The sequence below is a fragment of the Equus quagga genome, chromosome 12, assembly GCF_021613505.1.
Source record: "Equus quagga isolate Etosha38 chromosome 12, UCLA_HA_Equagga_1.0, whole genome shotgun sequence".
NCBI classification, from domain to species: domain Eukaryota; kingdom Metazoa; phylum Chordata; class Mammalia; order Perissodactyla; family Equidae; genus Equus; species Equus quagga.
This window is the reverse complement of record NC_060278.1, coordinates 97,956,254-97,972,519: the sequence shown is the minus strand read 5'-3', so window position 1 is coordinate 97,972,519 and position 16,266 is coordinate 97,956,254. Positions and strand designations below refer to the sequence as shown.

The 16,266-nt window shown below is 50.3% G+C and overlaps 1 protein-coding gene across 1 annotated transcript in view; it reads left to right on the top strand.

Moving 5' to 3' along the window:
- Positions 1 to 16,266, top strand: part of ZMYND8 (zinc finger MYND-type containing 8) — a 100,243-nt gene that overhangs the window by 58,948 nt on the left and 25,029 nt on the right. The window contains exons 10-12 of the mRNA XM_046678053.1: positions 1,172 to 1,312; positions 10,468 to 10,620; positions 13,232 to 13,738. Coding sequence (XP_046534009.1) covers positions 1,172 to 1,312; positions 10,468 to 10,620; positions 13,232 to 13,738 — 801 coding nt within the window. The remainder of the gene's footprint in view (positions 1 to 1,171; positions 1,313 to 10,467; positions 10,621 to 13,231; positions 13,739 to 16,266) is intronic.

The window sequence follows — 16,266 nt, the reverse complement described above, 5'->3', positions numbered from 1 at the left end:
CTGAGGTTTGAATCCAGTGCCTGGCTCCCCATCTGTGCTTGAATTTGCTTCTCTCCAGGTCTACAGTCTTTCCTGCTCTGTTACATTTAAAGTAGCGTTGGCAGGTCCTGAGGTTTGCTCATGTATATTGACTGGCTGAGCTGGTGTACAGGTTCCACCCATTGAATCCTCACTATCAGTACCCCCATTTGGCAGGTAGAGAAACCGAGGCGAGCACCCAATGAAGTGTCAGCACTTTGAAATCCCAGGAAGTCTGAATTCCTGACCCCTTTGCCACACATAGCTTTAAGGACCAGATCGCCTCAGAGTCAAGTTTCTTGTGCATCTGAGGAGAGCTGGCCATTTTGTTGCCTGTCGTGCGTTTGGTAACAGTATGGTCCCAAGAATGTGGAGCCCTTTAGGCAAAGGGGCGGGTCTGAAGGATCTCCAGGAGGCTCCGGGTGGCCCGTCTGAACACTTGGTTTTGTTCAGTAGTTTGGTTTCTGTCCTCTCTCCCCCAGCCAGTGGACGAGGCTCAGGGGAGCATTATGTGGGTAGTTTTAACGCATTTTTAAAAGACCCAGCCATAGGTATGGCTCTCTGTCCTCCTGTGAAAGTCTGAAAGGCAGTAAGCAGGGAGGTAATTACCACCGTCCCCTTACTGCCTGGCGCTCTGGTGCCAAGTTGGTTCATTCAGTGCTGCAGGACCTTTGAAATGGGAAGCCCGAGATCTCCCAAGGGCTCGAGTTGGCCTCCGGCAGGTGCAGTGGCTGAGTGAGCCGGCCCTTGTGTCTCCCACCAACGGATGACATGCCATGTGGAAGCCTGGCTCCGGTCTCTGCATCTGGACCGCGGTGGAGGCTGGTTTTAATCAGTGTTTATTGTGAGATTTACACCCGTGAATGGGCCAAACCAATTTCAGTGGCGGCTTAGCCGATTTGTCTTAGAGCTTTGCGTCTGATAGAATGACTGGGGAACCCTCTTCCTCTGTGGCTGTAACTGCTGCACGTTGGGTTACAGCCCTTTGCTGGAAATAAATGGCCAGCCCTTCCCGCTCCACCCGCTCTGTGGTCCTTGCAGGCCTCGCTGAAATCAAATACAATTTCTCTTCTCTCCCCCTGCCCACACCCACAAGTTTTATTTGTGTATTTATTTGTAAATTTGTCTTTTAACAATTAACCTACTTTTTCAGCTTCACCAGCCTCCACGAAGACAGGACAAGCAGGAAGTTTATCTGGCAGCCCGAAACCTTTCTCTCCTCAAGCAGCAGCGCCGATCACGACGAAAACGGACAAAACGTCCACCACCGGAAGCATCCTGAATCTTAACCTGGGTCAGTTGGAATCTTTGGAAGTCTCTTTCTGTGGCAAGTGTGAACATTTTTGCAGGTTGTGATGTTGCCTTTTGTGTGTGGTTCTTGAACTCTGAAGTCCTTTCTCTGTGCAAACTGCTAGAAGGTACAGTGGATGAAGATGACGAGAGATCAGGAAAAGGAACAAGTAAGGGATTTCCTGGTGCTGGTTGGCATGCCGAGTTGTTTATTTGAAGGCCGTTAGGCCACTGTTTACAGTCTTACTTGCCCTTGAGCACTGTCACCCAGTTCTTCTGTACGTAAATATATGCATATTTAGAGTTACACACACACACACAGAGACATGATACATATCAAATTTTATGAATCAGTATTGACCTTTCCTATGTGCAGTATATTCTGATGTATTGTTTCCTTAATTCTCTTCTTCTAATTTTTTTTTTTTTGAGGAAGATTAGCCCTGAGCTAACATCTGCTGCCAATCCTCCTCTTTTTTGCTCAGGAAGACTGGCCCTGAGCTAACATCCGTGCCCATCTTCTTCTCCTTTATATGTGGGACGCCTACCACAGCATGGCTTGCCAAGCGGTGCCATGTCCGTACCCGGGATCCAAACCGGCGAACCCTGGGCCGCCAAAGCAGAATGTGCGAACTCAAGCACTGTGCCCCCGGGCTGGCCCCTAATTTTTTTAATGCTGCTCTTCATCCTCTGACTTAGTAGGTTTTTTGTTTGTTTTTTACCCATTGGGTTTCACTTGGTTGTTTTAAAAGCACTACCTTCGGCCAAAGTCTTCAGCAAAAATTGGCACCAGAAATGCTAACTAGCCAACTGTGAAGTTATTTTATTGATTCATTCCATCCTGAGCCCTGATTTTTACTGAGCATCTATTCTGTGCTGTGTCCTTTTTAGGCATGGAGCGGAAAGTGGTGAGCAAGGGCCCTGTTCTCATGGAGGTTGGTTCTAGAGGGGGAGCGACAGTAATCAAGGTAGATAAACAAGACAGTTCATGCCATCACAGAAGGGAAAATGTGTTAATGTGATAAGGGATGGGCGTGGCGGCCAAGAGACGCTGGTTAGGGAAGAAGGCCTCTGAGGAGGTGATATTTGAGCAGAGATTTGCATGATGGGAAAAACCAACCGTGCTAGCATCAGGAGGAAGAAAATTCTAGAAGGGACAAGGAAATTAAAAGCCCTAGGGTCAAGATGAACTTGGTGTGTTCATCACCCACCCGGTGGGTGATGGGGAGAGGTTAGGAGATGAGGTCAGAGCACAGGACCTAGTGGGCTCGGGTGTGGAGCCGTTTGAGCAGAGGAGGCATGTGAACTGAGGTAGCATTTCAGGAGGATCTCGCCGAGTGCTGGTTGAGAATGGCCTTTGCCAGCCGTTTGCAACTGGGGGCAGTTGTCCGTGTACCCCTAGGAAACACTTAGCAATGTCTAGAGACAGTTTTGGTTGTTACAACTTGGGGGGACGGTTGCTACTGGCATCTAGTGGGTACAGTACATAGAACTGGTCCCCACAACGAAGATTACTGGGTTGTGCCAATAACTGTCTTGGCAGATTTGGTTAATGGCAGGAGAAATAGGAGCCAAGAGTTCAGTTTTAGATTCTGTAAGTTTGAGATGCCTGCTGGACTGGTAAGTGGAGAGGTCAAGAGGGCAGTTGGAGAAAGAGGCAGGATGCCCTGGGGCCAGGCCGGGGCAGGAGGTGTAATTCTGGGGATCTTGATTCATGTATAAGGTTGAGTTAGAGCAGGAGTTCTCCCAACAGGGGCCTGTGGGGGGCGGGGGGTGGGGGTGCTATTGGCGTCTAGTGGTGGAGGCCAGGGACGCTGCTGAACATCCTACAATGCACAGGACGGCCCCACCAGAGAGAATGATCCGGCCTCAATGGGAGTAGGGTTGAGGTTGAGAGACCCTGGTGTGGAGCATAAAGAAAGAGTGAGGGCCTGGACCTTGTGAGCAAGTAGACTTCAAGAAGAGAAGTGAGCAAGGAGGCTGGAAACGAGCAGTGGACAAGGAGAAAGCGAGACTAGGGGCATATGTTGTCCCGGGGGCCTGAGTATACGAGGTTTTAGGAAGGGAGGGCCGGCCCGGCCACCTGTGTGGAGGGATGCTCGAGCGTGAGTTCACAGCGTCTGGTGGTCAGTGCCCTCCTGGTTCATCTTGTCCTGCAGTCCCATTGTCAGATGGAGAACCTGAGGCCTAGAGGGGAGCTCCAGGTGCCCAAGATGGCAGAGCCAGAAGGTGGCAGGACTGGAGCGAGCCTGTGTCTCCAGGAAGGCCAGCATCTTGTCCCCCTGGGTCCCCTGTTCGTGCAGCCTGGCTGTGATGGGGCAGCCAGGCCGGCAGTTCTGGGGCCTCCAGGCTTCCTCACTTGAACAAAACGGAACTCTTTTGCTGGCCTGGGGAACACTTGTGTTCTCAGCAGTGATTTGCTTTCTCATACCCTCCTCCCACCTCCACCCTGAAAGGAATTGCTGTGCGGGGGCGTTCTCACGGTCGTGCTTCCTCTCTGCCAGTCATGTGTGGCGAGAATAGCTCCTTTCCTAGACCGGGCGGTCCCTGGGCATCCTCGTGGTGCTGGGGGTCTTTCTGTTTGTCTGGACCCACGGTGGGCACGAGAGCGCTCTTCCTGTTGCGTGTCCCGGCGGGTGGCCTTGGCGGGACCCGAGACTCCTCCATGTGGAAGCTCCCTGACAGCTTTTTCCCCTCCTGGTGACCCGCCTGGTTTTGTTGGTGGGAATGAAAGCGTTGGGAGTGTGGGCCTTTTAAGGGCTGGGATTTTAATTACCTGATAGCAAGAGGATCAGATAGGGACTGGTGAAAAGGGCCATGGGTGGGTAGAAATTTTGCCAAGTGGAGGGAAATGCTAAATAATTCTCCAGGGCTTGCCCAGAGATGGGGCAAAGGCTTTATGTGGCTCGATGATGCCTGGCATCCGTGTAACTACTCTGAGCAGACAGAAACGAGACAGAGTGTCAGGGATAATGCTGACATTACAAAACAGTATTTCATTAAAAGGAATAACTGGAACATTATAGAGATGGAGAACACAGCCGTGATTGCTGGGGTTGGGGCTGGGGGAGGGTTAACCACAGACTGAGGAGGGTTGTCTGGCAGGTGGAGCTGTTCCGCGTTCTGTTTGTGGTGGTGGTGGTTACATGCATCCAGGTAGGTGTCAAAACTCACAGGGCTCTATTCCCCAAAACATGAGTTTTACTCCCTGTAAATGAAAACTGTTAAAAAAGGACAGCAACCTTCAGGGTAGGTAATAGGAGCCCATTTCAAAGAAGTGGAAACAGGCGGAGAGAAGCCAGGTTAGCGACCCAGGGTCACACGTGTTTTGCGGTCAAGTTTGGCTTTTAGACGCAGGCCTGTGTGCTTGCTGCGTAGCATGGGCTCCTCACCCGGATGCAGGAGCTGGAATGCTACAAGGCGGGGCCGTGTTTTGCCTTTCACGGGCCCTTGGGGTCAGCGGGTAAGGTGCAGATTTGGAAGGGGCCATCATGGGGAGGTCAAAGTGCTTTTCTGAAAGAAGCAGCTCCCACCAGTTGTGCACCTGTGTTGTCAGACTCTGAGTTTTCAAGAACAACAGAAATCCAGATTTTTATGTGAACGATCCTAATTTTTAAAATTTGGCATCAATTTCATTACAAACAAAAATTCTACTTGGGGCCACACAAACAAATACAGTCAAAAATACAAAAACCGGCCCATGGGTCATCAGCTGGATACTTTACTCGTAATTAATTTTGGTGCATGACACAGACCGTTGTCGCCCTGCCGGCTGAGGCACGGGCCGCTCACCTGCTGTCCTGGGCCTCTCCTCTTTGCTCTGAAACAAGGTGGATCGTTCCGGCTCCCTTCCGTGACTCCAGCAGTTAGAAATGTCATGAGTAGGAATGAGTTCATGAGACTAGCAGAGAGGGGAGGGCCTGATTCATTCTTCTTCTAGACTCCTCTTTGCTTTCTCTGCGAATCCTCTTACCTCCTCTTATCTCACAGAGGCCGTTGCTTTGGGCCGAACAGATGCGGCAGTTCAGTAGTCCTGTTAGTGTCAAGAACGTGCCTTGATACTCGTCAGAGATGCCGAGACAGCAATGGGGAGTTGTCACATGCGGGGCCTTGCGCCTTGTATTCCTCTCGAGTTGCTGAGTTGCTGACGGGAGGCCTGCTTCCCTTCTCTGAATAAAGCCACACTTTGAAAGGCAGACTTTCTTTGAGAGTGGACGCAGAGCTGGGCGCCCAGGGTTCCCAGGTGTTGTCTTGTGTCTTGTTTGTTTTTTGTTTACAGTGAGTGAGGTGAGGAAGGTCTCTGCTTGGCTGTGATTGGTAAGAGAGCATCTGCCAGTGTGTCTTGTCTGAAGGATATTGTTCCTTTGAAGGAGCTGCCATGTTGTGGCTCCTGGATGTCCATCCGTTATAGTCTGCCTACGGCTTTTGAACAAAGGAGACTGACTTTTTTTAACTGAAAAAGAAGTGCTAATATTTTTTTTTTAAAAGTTTTTTTGTTTTTATAAGTAATGAAGGCACATGGTGAGAGAAATTCCAAAGTCCAGAAAGACATTTAATGAAAAGCCAGTCTGTCTGTAACCCCGATCCCCTGGCTGTGTGCCCCGTCCCCACAGGCGGCTGCTGTTGCCTCTTTTGTCTCCTTGGAGAACTTCTAGATCAATACCAGGGGTCCTCACCCTGGGTGATTTTTGTCTCCCAGGGGACATTTGGCAATGTCTGGAGACATTTTCATTGTCACAACTGGGATTTTGGTGCTCCTGGCATCTAGCAGGCCAGGGATGCTGCTCAACACCCTACAGTGCACGGGACAGGCTCTGCCCCCGCCAGCGAAGACTTAGCCAGCCTCAAATGTCGGTAGTGCTGACGTTGAGAAACCCCAGGAGCACAGATATCCGTATCTATGTTCCACTTCCTTCTTTTCTCCTCCACACCAATGCTAATGTGCTCTACCAAGTGTCACCTTCTTTTTCTTTCTTCTTTTTTTTTTATTTGAGGAAGATTGGCCCCGAGCTAACTGCTGCCAATTCTCCTCTTTTTGCTGAGGAAGGCTGGCCCTGAGCTAACATCCATGCTCATCTTCCTCTACTTTATATGTGGGACGCCTACCACAGCATGGTGTGCCAAGTGGTGCCATGTCTGTACCCGGGATCTGAACTGGCGGACCCCAGGCCACCGAAGCGGAACATGTGCACTTAACCGCTGCACCACCGGGCCGACCCCGTCACCTTCTTTTCATTTAACAGGTTGCCTTTCTATATCAGCAATAAAGATCTGCTGCAGTTTTATTCTAGCAGCTGTATTTTAATCCATTTCGAGGTGAACTCTAACTTATTTATCCAGGCACCTTATTTACTGACTTAGTTGTTTTCCATTTTTGCTGTTGAAAACAGCTGCAGTGAAGACCCTTTTGCCCACAAGGGAGTACATCCCTGGCATAAATTCCTAGACGTGGCATTGCCGGTCAGAGGCCACATGCGGCTGACATTTTGAGAGATTCTGCCAAATTGCCCTGTAAGGGGGTTGTGCTGATTTACGCATCCTTCAGAAATGTAAGCTCGTGCCTCTTTCCCTTGCGTGGGTGTTTTTTGTCCATGGTTTCCATTTATAGCCTAAGCTGTCTTCATATCAGCTGAAAAGTTCAAAATGTTGGCAGCAAGGGTGGGTTCTGCAGAAACTCCCGATATAGACGGGCAGGGGAGGGGGAAGCCCCGATCAGCTCCTTAGAGCTAAATGAGAAGGAGAAGCTCTTCTCTCCTCCCTGGAGGAGTCGCGAGTGAAAAAGCAGCTGAGAGTGTGAGGAAGATAATTCATTTAGCTAAACTCCTGAAGGTCGGCTCCCAGGTTGTGAGCCCAGCCCCCTGGCTTTTGGTGGTTTCTTGTTAGAATAAACATTACGGTGGCTTATTGATGGGAGAAACCTTATTTTGTAACATGAAGGGCTTTACCTTCTTTTCATTCCCTCTTGATTATGAATATTCCAAAGTTCAGTCTTTTTAGGCTAAAATTGAGATTGCCTTCCCTGTATACATTCACAGGTGTACACACACACATACAGTTATCCTGGTGAGGTGTAGGTCTCTTTTTATTTTTTATTTTATTTTTTTCTGAGGAAGATTAGCCCTGAGCTAACATCTGCTGCCAATCCTCCTCTTTGTGCTGAGGAAGCCTGGCCCTGAGCTAACATCCGTGCCCATCTTCCTCTACTTTATATGTGGGATGCCTACCACAGCATGGCGTGCCAGGCGGTGCCATGTCTGCACCTGGGATCTAAACCACTGAACCCCGGGCCGCCAGAGCAGAACATGTGCACTTAACTGCTGTGCCACCGGGCCGGCCCCAAGGTCTCTTCTTTTTTTTTTTAATTGCTTTTTCTCCCAAAGCCCCCCAGTACATAGTTGTATATTTTAGTTGTGTGTCCTTCTAGTTGTGGCATGTGAGACGCCGCCTCAATGTGGCCTGATGAGTGGTGCCGTGTCCATGCCCAGGATCTGAACCAGTGAAACCCTGGGCCGCCACAGCGGAGGCGTGAACTTAACCACTCTGCCACGGGGCTGGCCCCAAGGTCTCTTTTTTATGACCTATGAGATGCTAACACGGATACACAAGGGTTAAGGCAGATCCTGAGTTTTCTGTACTCATGTGGAAGATTGGTCCAGTGCAGAGGTTTGCAGCCTGAAACGCCAATTAGACTCACCTGGGAACTTTCTAAAGGCCAGTGTCCAGGCCTCCCCCAGGCCAGTTAATTCAGAATCTCTGGGGGTGGGGCCCAGGCATGAGGATTCTTTTAAAGCTCTACAGCCAATTTCGGTGTGTAGCTGAGGTTAGCAGTCACTGAACTAGCACAGGGGATGGCAGATTTTGCAGCCTGTGACCAAATCTGGCCCTCCACCTGTTTGTGTAAATAAAGTTTTATTGGAACACAGCCACGCCCATTGTTAACATACCATTTATGGCTGCTTTTGCAGCAGAGCCTACGTGGCCCACAGAGCCTGATTGACTCTCTGGCCCTTTACAGAAACAGTTTGCTGCATCCTGGTATAGTAGAGTGTGTGTTTCAGTAAGTGCTGTGTGGAATCTATTAACCAGATGGGGATGTTGTTGGGGACCCTGGTGAGCATATCGCCTGGGCAGCCCCCCGCCCCCTTCGTGGAAAGTATTTTTGTGAGATGCTTCTTTTTCAACTTTATGCTTGAAAAGGCTGCCTTTTCCCTCTGGAATCTAGTATGTTCCTCATTTCTGAAAGCAGAAATTACGAGACAGGCCTCACAGCCTTCCCCTTTTGCTGTCATAGCCGCAGCTCAGCCGTTGACGTCCTTAAGTCCTGCTTGTACTCCCCTTTAATCTGATCTTCCTTTTTGTCCCCCTGGTCCTCCTCCCCCTCCTCCTTCCCCTTACTGTGTTATCACCATTTCACTCTCTGTTCTCTTTGTAAGGTGCTTCTCCCGTCAATTTGCATGAACGTTCTTCCTGCCTCTCAAGTGGCTGTGCATTCCCACCGTCTTCTCTGGGAGCGTCTTTGGTCCTGGCCCTGGTAGACCCTTTGAGGAGCCTCTGATTGTCACGCGTGCACGCACCATGTCCACGTGTGCGCACACACATACACATACACAGATATGTTTTTTAGAGCCTTTTCTTGAACGGCAAGGATGCTGTCGCTGCTTCCTTTAAGCACTCACTTCCAGAATTGCCCTGGCGGGCAACCCTGAGTGTGTTTTTGGGAAAGGGCCCTTCCAAGTCTTAACCTTGGTGGGGACCTCATTATGGTGATAGAATTAAGTTGGAGCCATTTGTTGCTCTGGTCACCTCTGAGTGGGTTCAGTGGGGTTTCTGGGAGGCCACCTCCGGTCATTTTAAAGGAACAAATCTCTAGGTGCAGCGTAAGAGAACGCCGCTTCCTGGGTGAAAGGGAAGGTGTGTGGGTCATGTTGGAAAACAAAACGGAAACAAACGAGGAGAGAGCATGGAGGCTGCGAAAGCCCCGCAGTGCGGCTCTTGGCCTGTGTCCTGGGGGAGGGTGGGCAGCGGGGGTACATCGGGGTGGGTAGAGCAGGGAGGTGGAGGAAGGTCAGGGAGTGAGCACACAGCTGGTGGGAGCAGGCGCAGAGCTGGCTTCTTCTCTTTGTCCTTGATGGATGCTGCAAGCTTTCTGACTGACTTTGTGGGACCAGCCAGCGTAGGGCAGATGCCCCACATTCTCTGCTTGGGGTCCATGAAGGGGATGCCAGAGGGTGGCAGGCAGCCTGAAAGTCAGTGCTCCCTGCCTTCTGGGCCTCTGCAGCCACCTCATTTTGTCCTCTTCTTCTGTTTTGGGGCCCTGGAGGAGGCAGCAGGGGAGGTGGGGAAGGAATTCAAGGAATGCAAGCTCACGGACCCTTTGCCATCTGGTTCAGGTGGCCATACAGAGAGCCTGCGGCGGAAGTTGGGGCAGGACCCTGGGCCTGCGTCATCAGTCAGAGGCCTTTGCTTGTATTCCGGTGAGAAGCTTGGAGTCTCACCTGAGCGAGGAGATGCAGATTTCCCATCCAGGGCCAGTCTGTTTACCTTTTCTCAGATAGATGCTGTGAGCCAGAGAGAGGTGCAGCAGACTGGCCGCAAGGTCTGCCTCTCTTAGATTTTCCCGCCCTTTCTAATTGGAGCTCCAGGCCGGGTCGACTGAGGATGAAGCACGAAGCCTCCTGATAAATGAGGAGCCGGGGCCCGCAGTTAGCGTGTTCTCCGAGGGGCTCAGCGCTCTCGGATCCACGCCCTCCCACACCCAGGCCTGGAGCTCACAGCACGCTCCGGCCAGACTCAGTGTCACTCTCGGCTCATACTGAGATTGATCACATTACTGTAACCTTTGGCTTTCAAGATCCCTGATGGTGCTGACTTCCACAGTCAGCCATCTGGCTGGGATTGTGCATTTTAAATATTGAAAGCCACCCAGGCGATTGTTCAGTAGACTGAGTAAACCTGCCAAGTGTTCTCTCGGGCTGTTATCTCCAAGTCAGCCCGTGTCGTCGCGCACATGATGTTGCCGGGACAAACAACAAAGACGCTTTAAGATTTTCCCCTGGTGTTCTAAGACGTGTGTCTGCAAGGCAGAAGCTGTGAGTGATGGGCATTGTTTGTTCCCCCACCCGGTGCCTGGGCTCACGAGGGTGTGCTGGTGTCTTCCAGATCGGAGCAAGGCCGAGATGGATCTGAAGGAGCTGAGCGAGTCAGTCCAGCAGCAGTCCACGCCCGTGCCGCTCATCTCCCCCAAGCGGCAGATCCGCAGCAGGTTCCAGCTCAACCTGGACAAGACGATAGAAAGTTGCAAAGCACAATTAGGTATGTCTTCTGGTTTGCTTGCAGCAGCAGCAGCAGCAGCAGCAGCAGCATCATTTGTAGAGATACTGCCTGGATGAAATAAGAGTTGGATCCTGGCCGCTTATAGCAGCTGGTTTAACCTTGAATTAATTGTTGAACTCAAATAGATTTCCACTCGTGGCGGAATACTTCCGGCTTGCTAGTTAATTGTTCCGAAGGCTCTTTGAGTTCCTCAGAGTTTGTTCTTTGGTTGTGGCAGCCTGCAGACTCGAGGTGCAGGTTGTGAGAACGTTTGGAAGCAGAAGGGTCCTCCTGAGTCCGCCTCTGTGCTCCCTCTCAGTCCACGTCAGTGTCTCAACATCAGAATCAAGTTTCTCCCACAAATGTCCAACACAAACCCCTTCCCCTCCAGACTGGGCCGCTCCCCACCCGGCAAACCCATCCTGCTTCTGTACCTGTTGCCTCCCTCCCTCTTCCCCATGCTGCCTGCCTTCACACTGCCTTCCTGAATCCTGTCCCTAAGGCTGAGCTTGGGTCTCACTGCCTCCAGGAAGTCTCCTCTGATTGCCCTCCCCATCTTGCCACCTCCTTTGGTATTTTATTGCCCGGCAGCATCAGTGGTCCCTTTGTGTGGGGGTATCCCTCCCAATCTAGACTGGAAGACCCTTGAGGGCAGGGAGGTTGCCTTATAAGGATTTGCCTTCTCCAAGGTCCTTGGTCTTGTGCACATAGTAGATGCTCTGGAATATTTTGTTGAATAAGTAAACAAAGCCAAGAGGGCATATATAAAGAAGTAGGGGATGGCTGGGTCTCAGGAGAGAGCCCCCCAAAGTGAGGTTTACATGTCAGTGGGTGCTCTGGACCTTCGGGTGAGAAAGGAGCTGTAGTTAGGAGTTGTAAGGGGTGTCCAGAGGCGAGCATTCCTTGTCGGGGTTCCTGTTTGGTTAGGACATTGAGTGGCATGCATGACATTTTGCAGGTCCTTTAAATATCCTTCTTGGGTCCTTCCACACAGCTGGTCCAAGACCTTGATTTATTAACTACTGTTAATAAGAATTTTAAAATTTCCATTTACCAAGTGCTTCCTAGGCACCCCGCACTGTGCCAAGCACCATGCATAGATTGTCCTGGGAGGTCGACACTATTATCAGTCCCATTTTGCAGATGAAGAAACTGAGGCTCAGAGAGGTAGGTCACTCGTTCAGGGTTGCACAGCGAATAAAAGTGGAGGAGCCGGATTTGAATTTATCTCCTTTGGGCTCCAGGACCCAGGCTTTTCCTGTCACCTTTGCTCATGCTTGTCCTTCTTGTTTCCAGCCATCAGCTCCCAGTAGCACCAGCTCTAGTACTTAGAAATTATACCAGAGCTGGGTTTTTGTATTTTGACTTCTCCTGTTTTTGATTGAGCCCTGGTGGCAATGGGCAAAATTCTCCCATGATTTTGCTGGTGTCCAGTGCCCTGGGCTGTTGGTGGCTCTTGTCCACTCATGGTGGCCATTGCTTTAGAATGAAGACAATATAAATCGATTGAGATTTCTTCTTCAAAATTTTAGGATAAAGTATCATTTACCTACAGCCGGATGATACTCATTACTGGGAGCAGGAAACATAAATGAGTTAAGTGGAACTATTGTTGGAAATAGGTTTTTGCCCATTTTTGTCAGTGTGTGTATGAAACTCCTGCTGTTTTGTCTTTTTCCCTTTTAGAGACATGGAAATGTGTGACTTTCCTCTGACTCCTTTATAAATGGAGGAACAATGCAAACACAATGGCAGCTGACGCTCTGCATCAGTGCGGGCAGCCAGAGGGGGCCGGGCACCCGGGTCTCCTGGAGACGGTGCTCTCTCGCCTAAAGGGGCCGGTGCCTTCTCGGCCCCAGCCAGCTGTGGCCTTGCAGGCCTCTGACCCAGAGTGGCCAGATCTACTCTTTCTTCACAAGCCTGCCATCTTGATCTCGATGCAAAATTTCCTGATTTGTGTATTGGGCAACAAATTCTAAATTAAACAACAAAATAGCCTGTGGGCCAAATCATTGCTTCCCAAAGAAAATGTGTCCGCTGGCCAGATGTGGCTTGTGGGCTGTGTTGGCAACCTCTGCTCTGAGGCTGTGGCTTCTTTCTTTGAGCCCTGGACACGAAGGGTGAAGGACTTGAATGCTTTGGGAACACGTGGGACGAGCACCGGGGGCGAGTCAGGACCCCAGGGTTCTGGCCTTCCCTCTGCCTTGGTTATCTTTGTGTCCTAGGACAAGTGGTTTCTTTGAGCCTCTATTTTCTAATCTCTAAAATGGATCCGTGTTAACAGCTCATCTCTAGTGTTGCCATCCACTCCTCCCCTCCTCTGCATCCTGATAGTTAGCAGTGTTGCAGAGATTTAGCTCAGGGTCAATTTAAAATTTATGTTGTTGGGTCCCATGTCGTCCTTGAATGTTAACAGCTCTCCAAGCCTGAGTTCCCTTGTCAGCGGTAGTCAGCTGCCCCCATAGTCTGTTGCTGACCCTGCTAGGCCACCGTGATGCGATTTGAGATGTGTTTTTTGATTCCAGCGTTTGGCGTGGAAAATGTTTGCGTCTTTGGTCCTGCTCTTTATTTTGTGACTACGCCACATGCTGGGTTTTCTTTTTGAATTTAGGCATAAATGAAATCTCGGAAGATGTTTATACGGCCGTAGAGCACAGCGATTCGGACGATTCCGAGAAGTCCGATAGTAGCGATAGTGAGTTTATCAGTGACGAGGAGCAGAAGTCCAAGAACGAGCCGGAAGAGGCGGAAGAGAAAGAGGGCAGTCGGATGGACAAAGAGCCATCTGTCAAAAAAAAGCCCAAACTGACAAACCCAGTGGAGACTAAAGAGGAGCTGAAAAGCACATTGCCAGCCAGCGAGAAGGCAGATCCGGGCTCGGTCAAGGAAAAGGCAAGCCCCCAGCCCGAGAAGGACTTTGCAGAAAAAGCAAAACCCTCGCCCCATCCCACAAAGGATAAACTGAAGGGGAAAGATGAGACGGATTCCCCAACAGTACATTTGGGCCTGGACTCCGACTCAGAGAGCGAACTGGTCATAGATTTAGGAGAAGACCATTCTGGGCGGGAGGGTCGAAAAAATAAGAAGGAGCCCAAAGAATCATCTCCCAAGCAGGAGGGTAAGTGATGTACCGGTTTCCAGTTTCTCAATTCGGTTTAGAGTGCCAGCTTGCTTTTGTGTTATCACAAGTTGTGTGACCCTCTAGCTTCATGGAGAGGCACTGCAAAGCTTTGATTGGCTCCAGGTCACCTAGCTACTTACTGAACACGACCAGGACTTAACCTGAGCCTCTGCCCACCTTTCACCTGCCCGCTACCCAACGTGGTTGATTTTGAGCCCAGAAAAAATAGGTCTCTTAGAAAATAGTTGATGCTTTTAGCGGTCAAGTCATTTCTAGTCTAAGCACCTTCTTCCCCAGCGTGTTCACTCCTTTCCCTAAAGGGTTCGTCCATGTTTAGACGTTGGACAAGGCTGAGCTTGTTAGAAGTGTTCAGGTCAAAGGTCTTGCTGAGGACTTCATCCTCCCTTTCCTGCCTTCACGCTGCCAGGCATCTCAAAGTGCGTTTTCTGACTAGAATACGGCACCGTTTGGGTAGGTGGTGCGAGCGCTGAGTGCTTCCGGGGTGCTAGAAATGGGAGGGGCATTGTTGGGGGTGCCTGAGTTCGTGTTCCGCCATGTCCGCAGTAAGTGACCTGAGTCCAGGGTTTCCTCACCCCAGGTGCTGTTGACATTTTGTGCTGGATAATTGTCCTGGGCACTGGAGGATGTTTTGCAGCATCCCCTGGCTTCCACTCACTGGATGCCAGTAGCACCTGCCCCGTGTGGCAATCAGAAATGTCTCGACATTGCCCCATGTCCCCTAGGAGGCAGCATCCCCCTGGTGGAGAACCTCTGTCTGCGTCTCCATGGTGCTGTTACAGACCGACCAGGCAGCGGCCGCCCTCAGGCCTGCCATGGCCTGGCGTGGGGGCAGACCCTCCAGAAGGAGCGTGTGAAGGATTCGAAGGGTGTCCTGTCCATTGACAGAGCAGCCAGCACATTTTTCACTTGGTTTGGCAAGTGGGTGTGAGGGGATTCCAACAGGCCCCAGAAAGATAATGAAGAATTAATTGAGGGCCCTGGAGAAACATTGCCGAAGGACAAATTAGAGGTTGTAGCCGGAAAACTTCCTGTACTGTGTGAGTCACTTAAGGGATGGCCAGGTTCAGTTTTTGACTCTGCCTGACTTCGGTGCTAACTTCTCAGCCAAGCCCTTGAGTAAGATTTGATTCTGTGTCCCTGGGGATCTTAGTCTGGCTGCTTGAAGCAAGTTGGGGATGAGCCCTGAGAATCTTGCTTTTGTGGTTGGGTCAACCCGGGCTGCCTTGGAACCTTGCTTATTAGGGAGATGCATCCAAAGAGGATGCAATGCCCCTGAATGGTGCGATGGAGGGAGAGAGAGAAGCAGTTGAGTGTGACAGGAAGGAGACCATCACACCATCCCTGAGTCATCTCTTAGATTTGTGGATGGCCTTGGAAAAACTCCATTATCCTGTGGCTCGGGGTTTGAGGGACCGCCTCTGATGTTGCAGGGAACAGAGGGGCAGCATTTATTCCCTGAGGTTGTGAGAATATCTGGGCACAGTGTTCCTATGAATGATGTATTTACACTGTTCCTTTCTTTCTGGAACAGACCTTTTCATTGATTGGTTTTATTCCTCTTCTGGAAAGGATTTGTGACAGATTGACAAGGATACATAACCGTGAAACAAGATGAATATAAAGAAATCAGTGTAAAAGGTGAAGGGAGAATAGTGAGAGGTCTGGGGAGAGATTGTGTAGAGAAATATGTACTGTTCCAGCATCAGAGTTAACAAAGTTGCGCTTCCATTTTGACTCTGAGCTTCCTAGCAGTCAAAGCAAGAAGAGAAACTGTCCCTTAAAAGATCTCTTATTTTCCAAAGAATAGAAAAACGTTCCAGTTGATTAAATGAAGCAGAGCTCTTCCTCTCACTGATGTCTGAAGGAAATTGCTCCAGGAGCCCCTAAGTGTGTGGTGGATGATTAAGCTAAAGATGATTTGAAAACGTAATTCAGTTAGAGCAGCTTCTCAGGGGTGGGGCAAGTGCACCTTAAATCCAGGGCCCCCTGATGGCAGTTTGGGTCTGGAGGATCGGCTTCGTGTCAGGCTCCACGTAGAGCATCTTTTCAACGATGGCCTTTAACTTAGGAGTTTATCAAAGTGAAGGACATTTCAGAGTGTGCCGTGGTGACCTCCAGCTTACCTCCCGCTAGGAGTGCAGCGTATGCGTACAATATGAATCCTCAGCTAGCACGGCACTTTCACAGCTGGTGCTCTCAGAGCAGAGGCAAAGGAGGTTCCATGGAGACCTTTGCTACGCTTCCCTGTGCCATCAGTACTTTCCACCCTTCTCTTAAAAAGGCCCCTCTGTGGGTCCAGGACCGTGACCAGACTCTGGAATAAGGAGGTTAGTTTGATGGGGCACCTTCTGCGGTGCTGGCCTTTGACATGCACCCTTTTTGGGCTATAGGTGATGGATTACATACTTTGAATTTCTAGGACAAGTGGAATTTCCCATTTTGCCTCTTTTTTCCCTCTATAAACCATCAGAATCCCCTAGAAATTAAACTGTTTTCATGTCTGA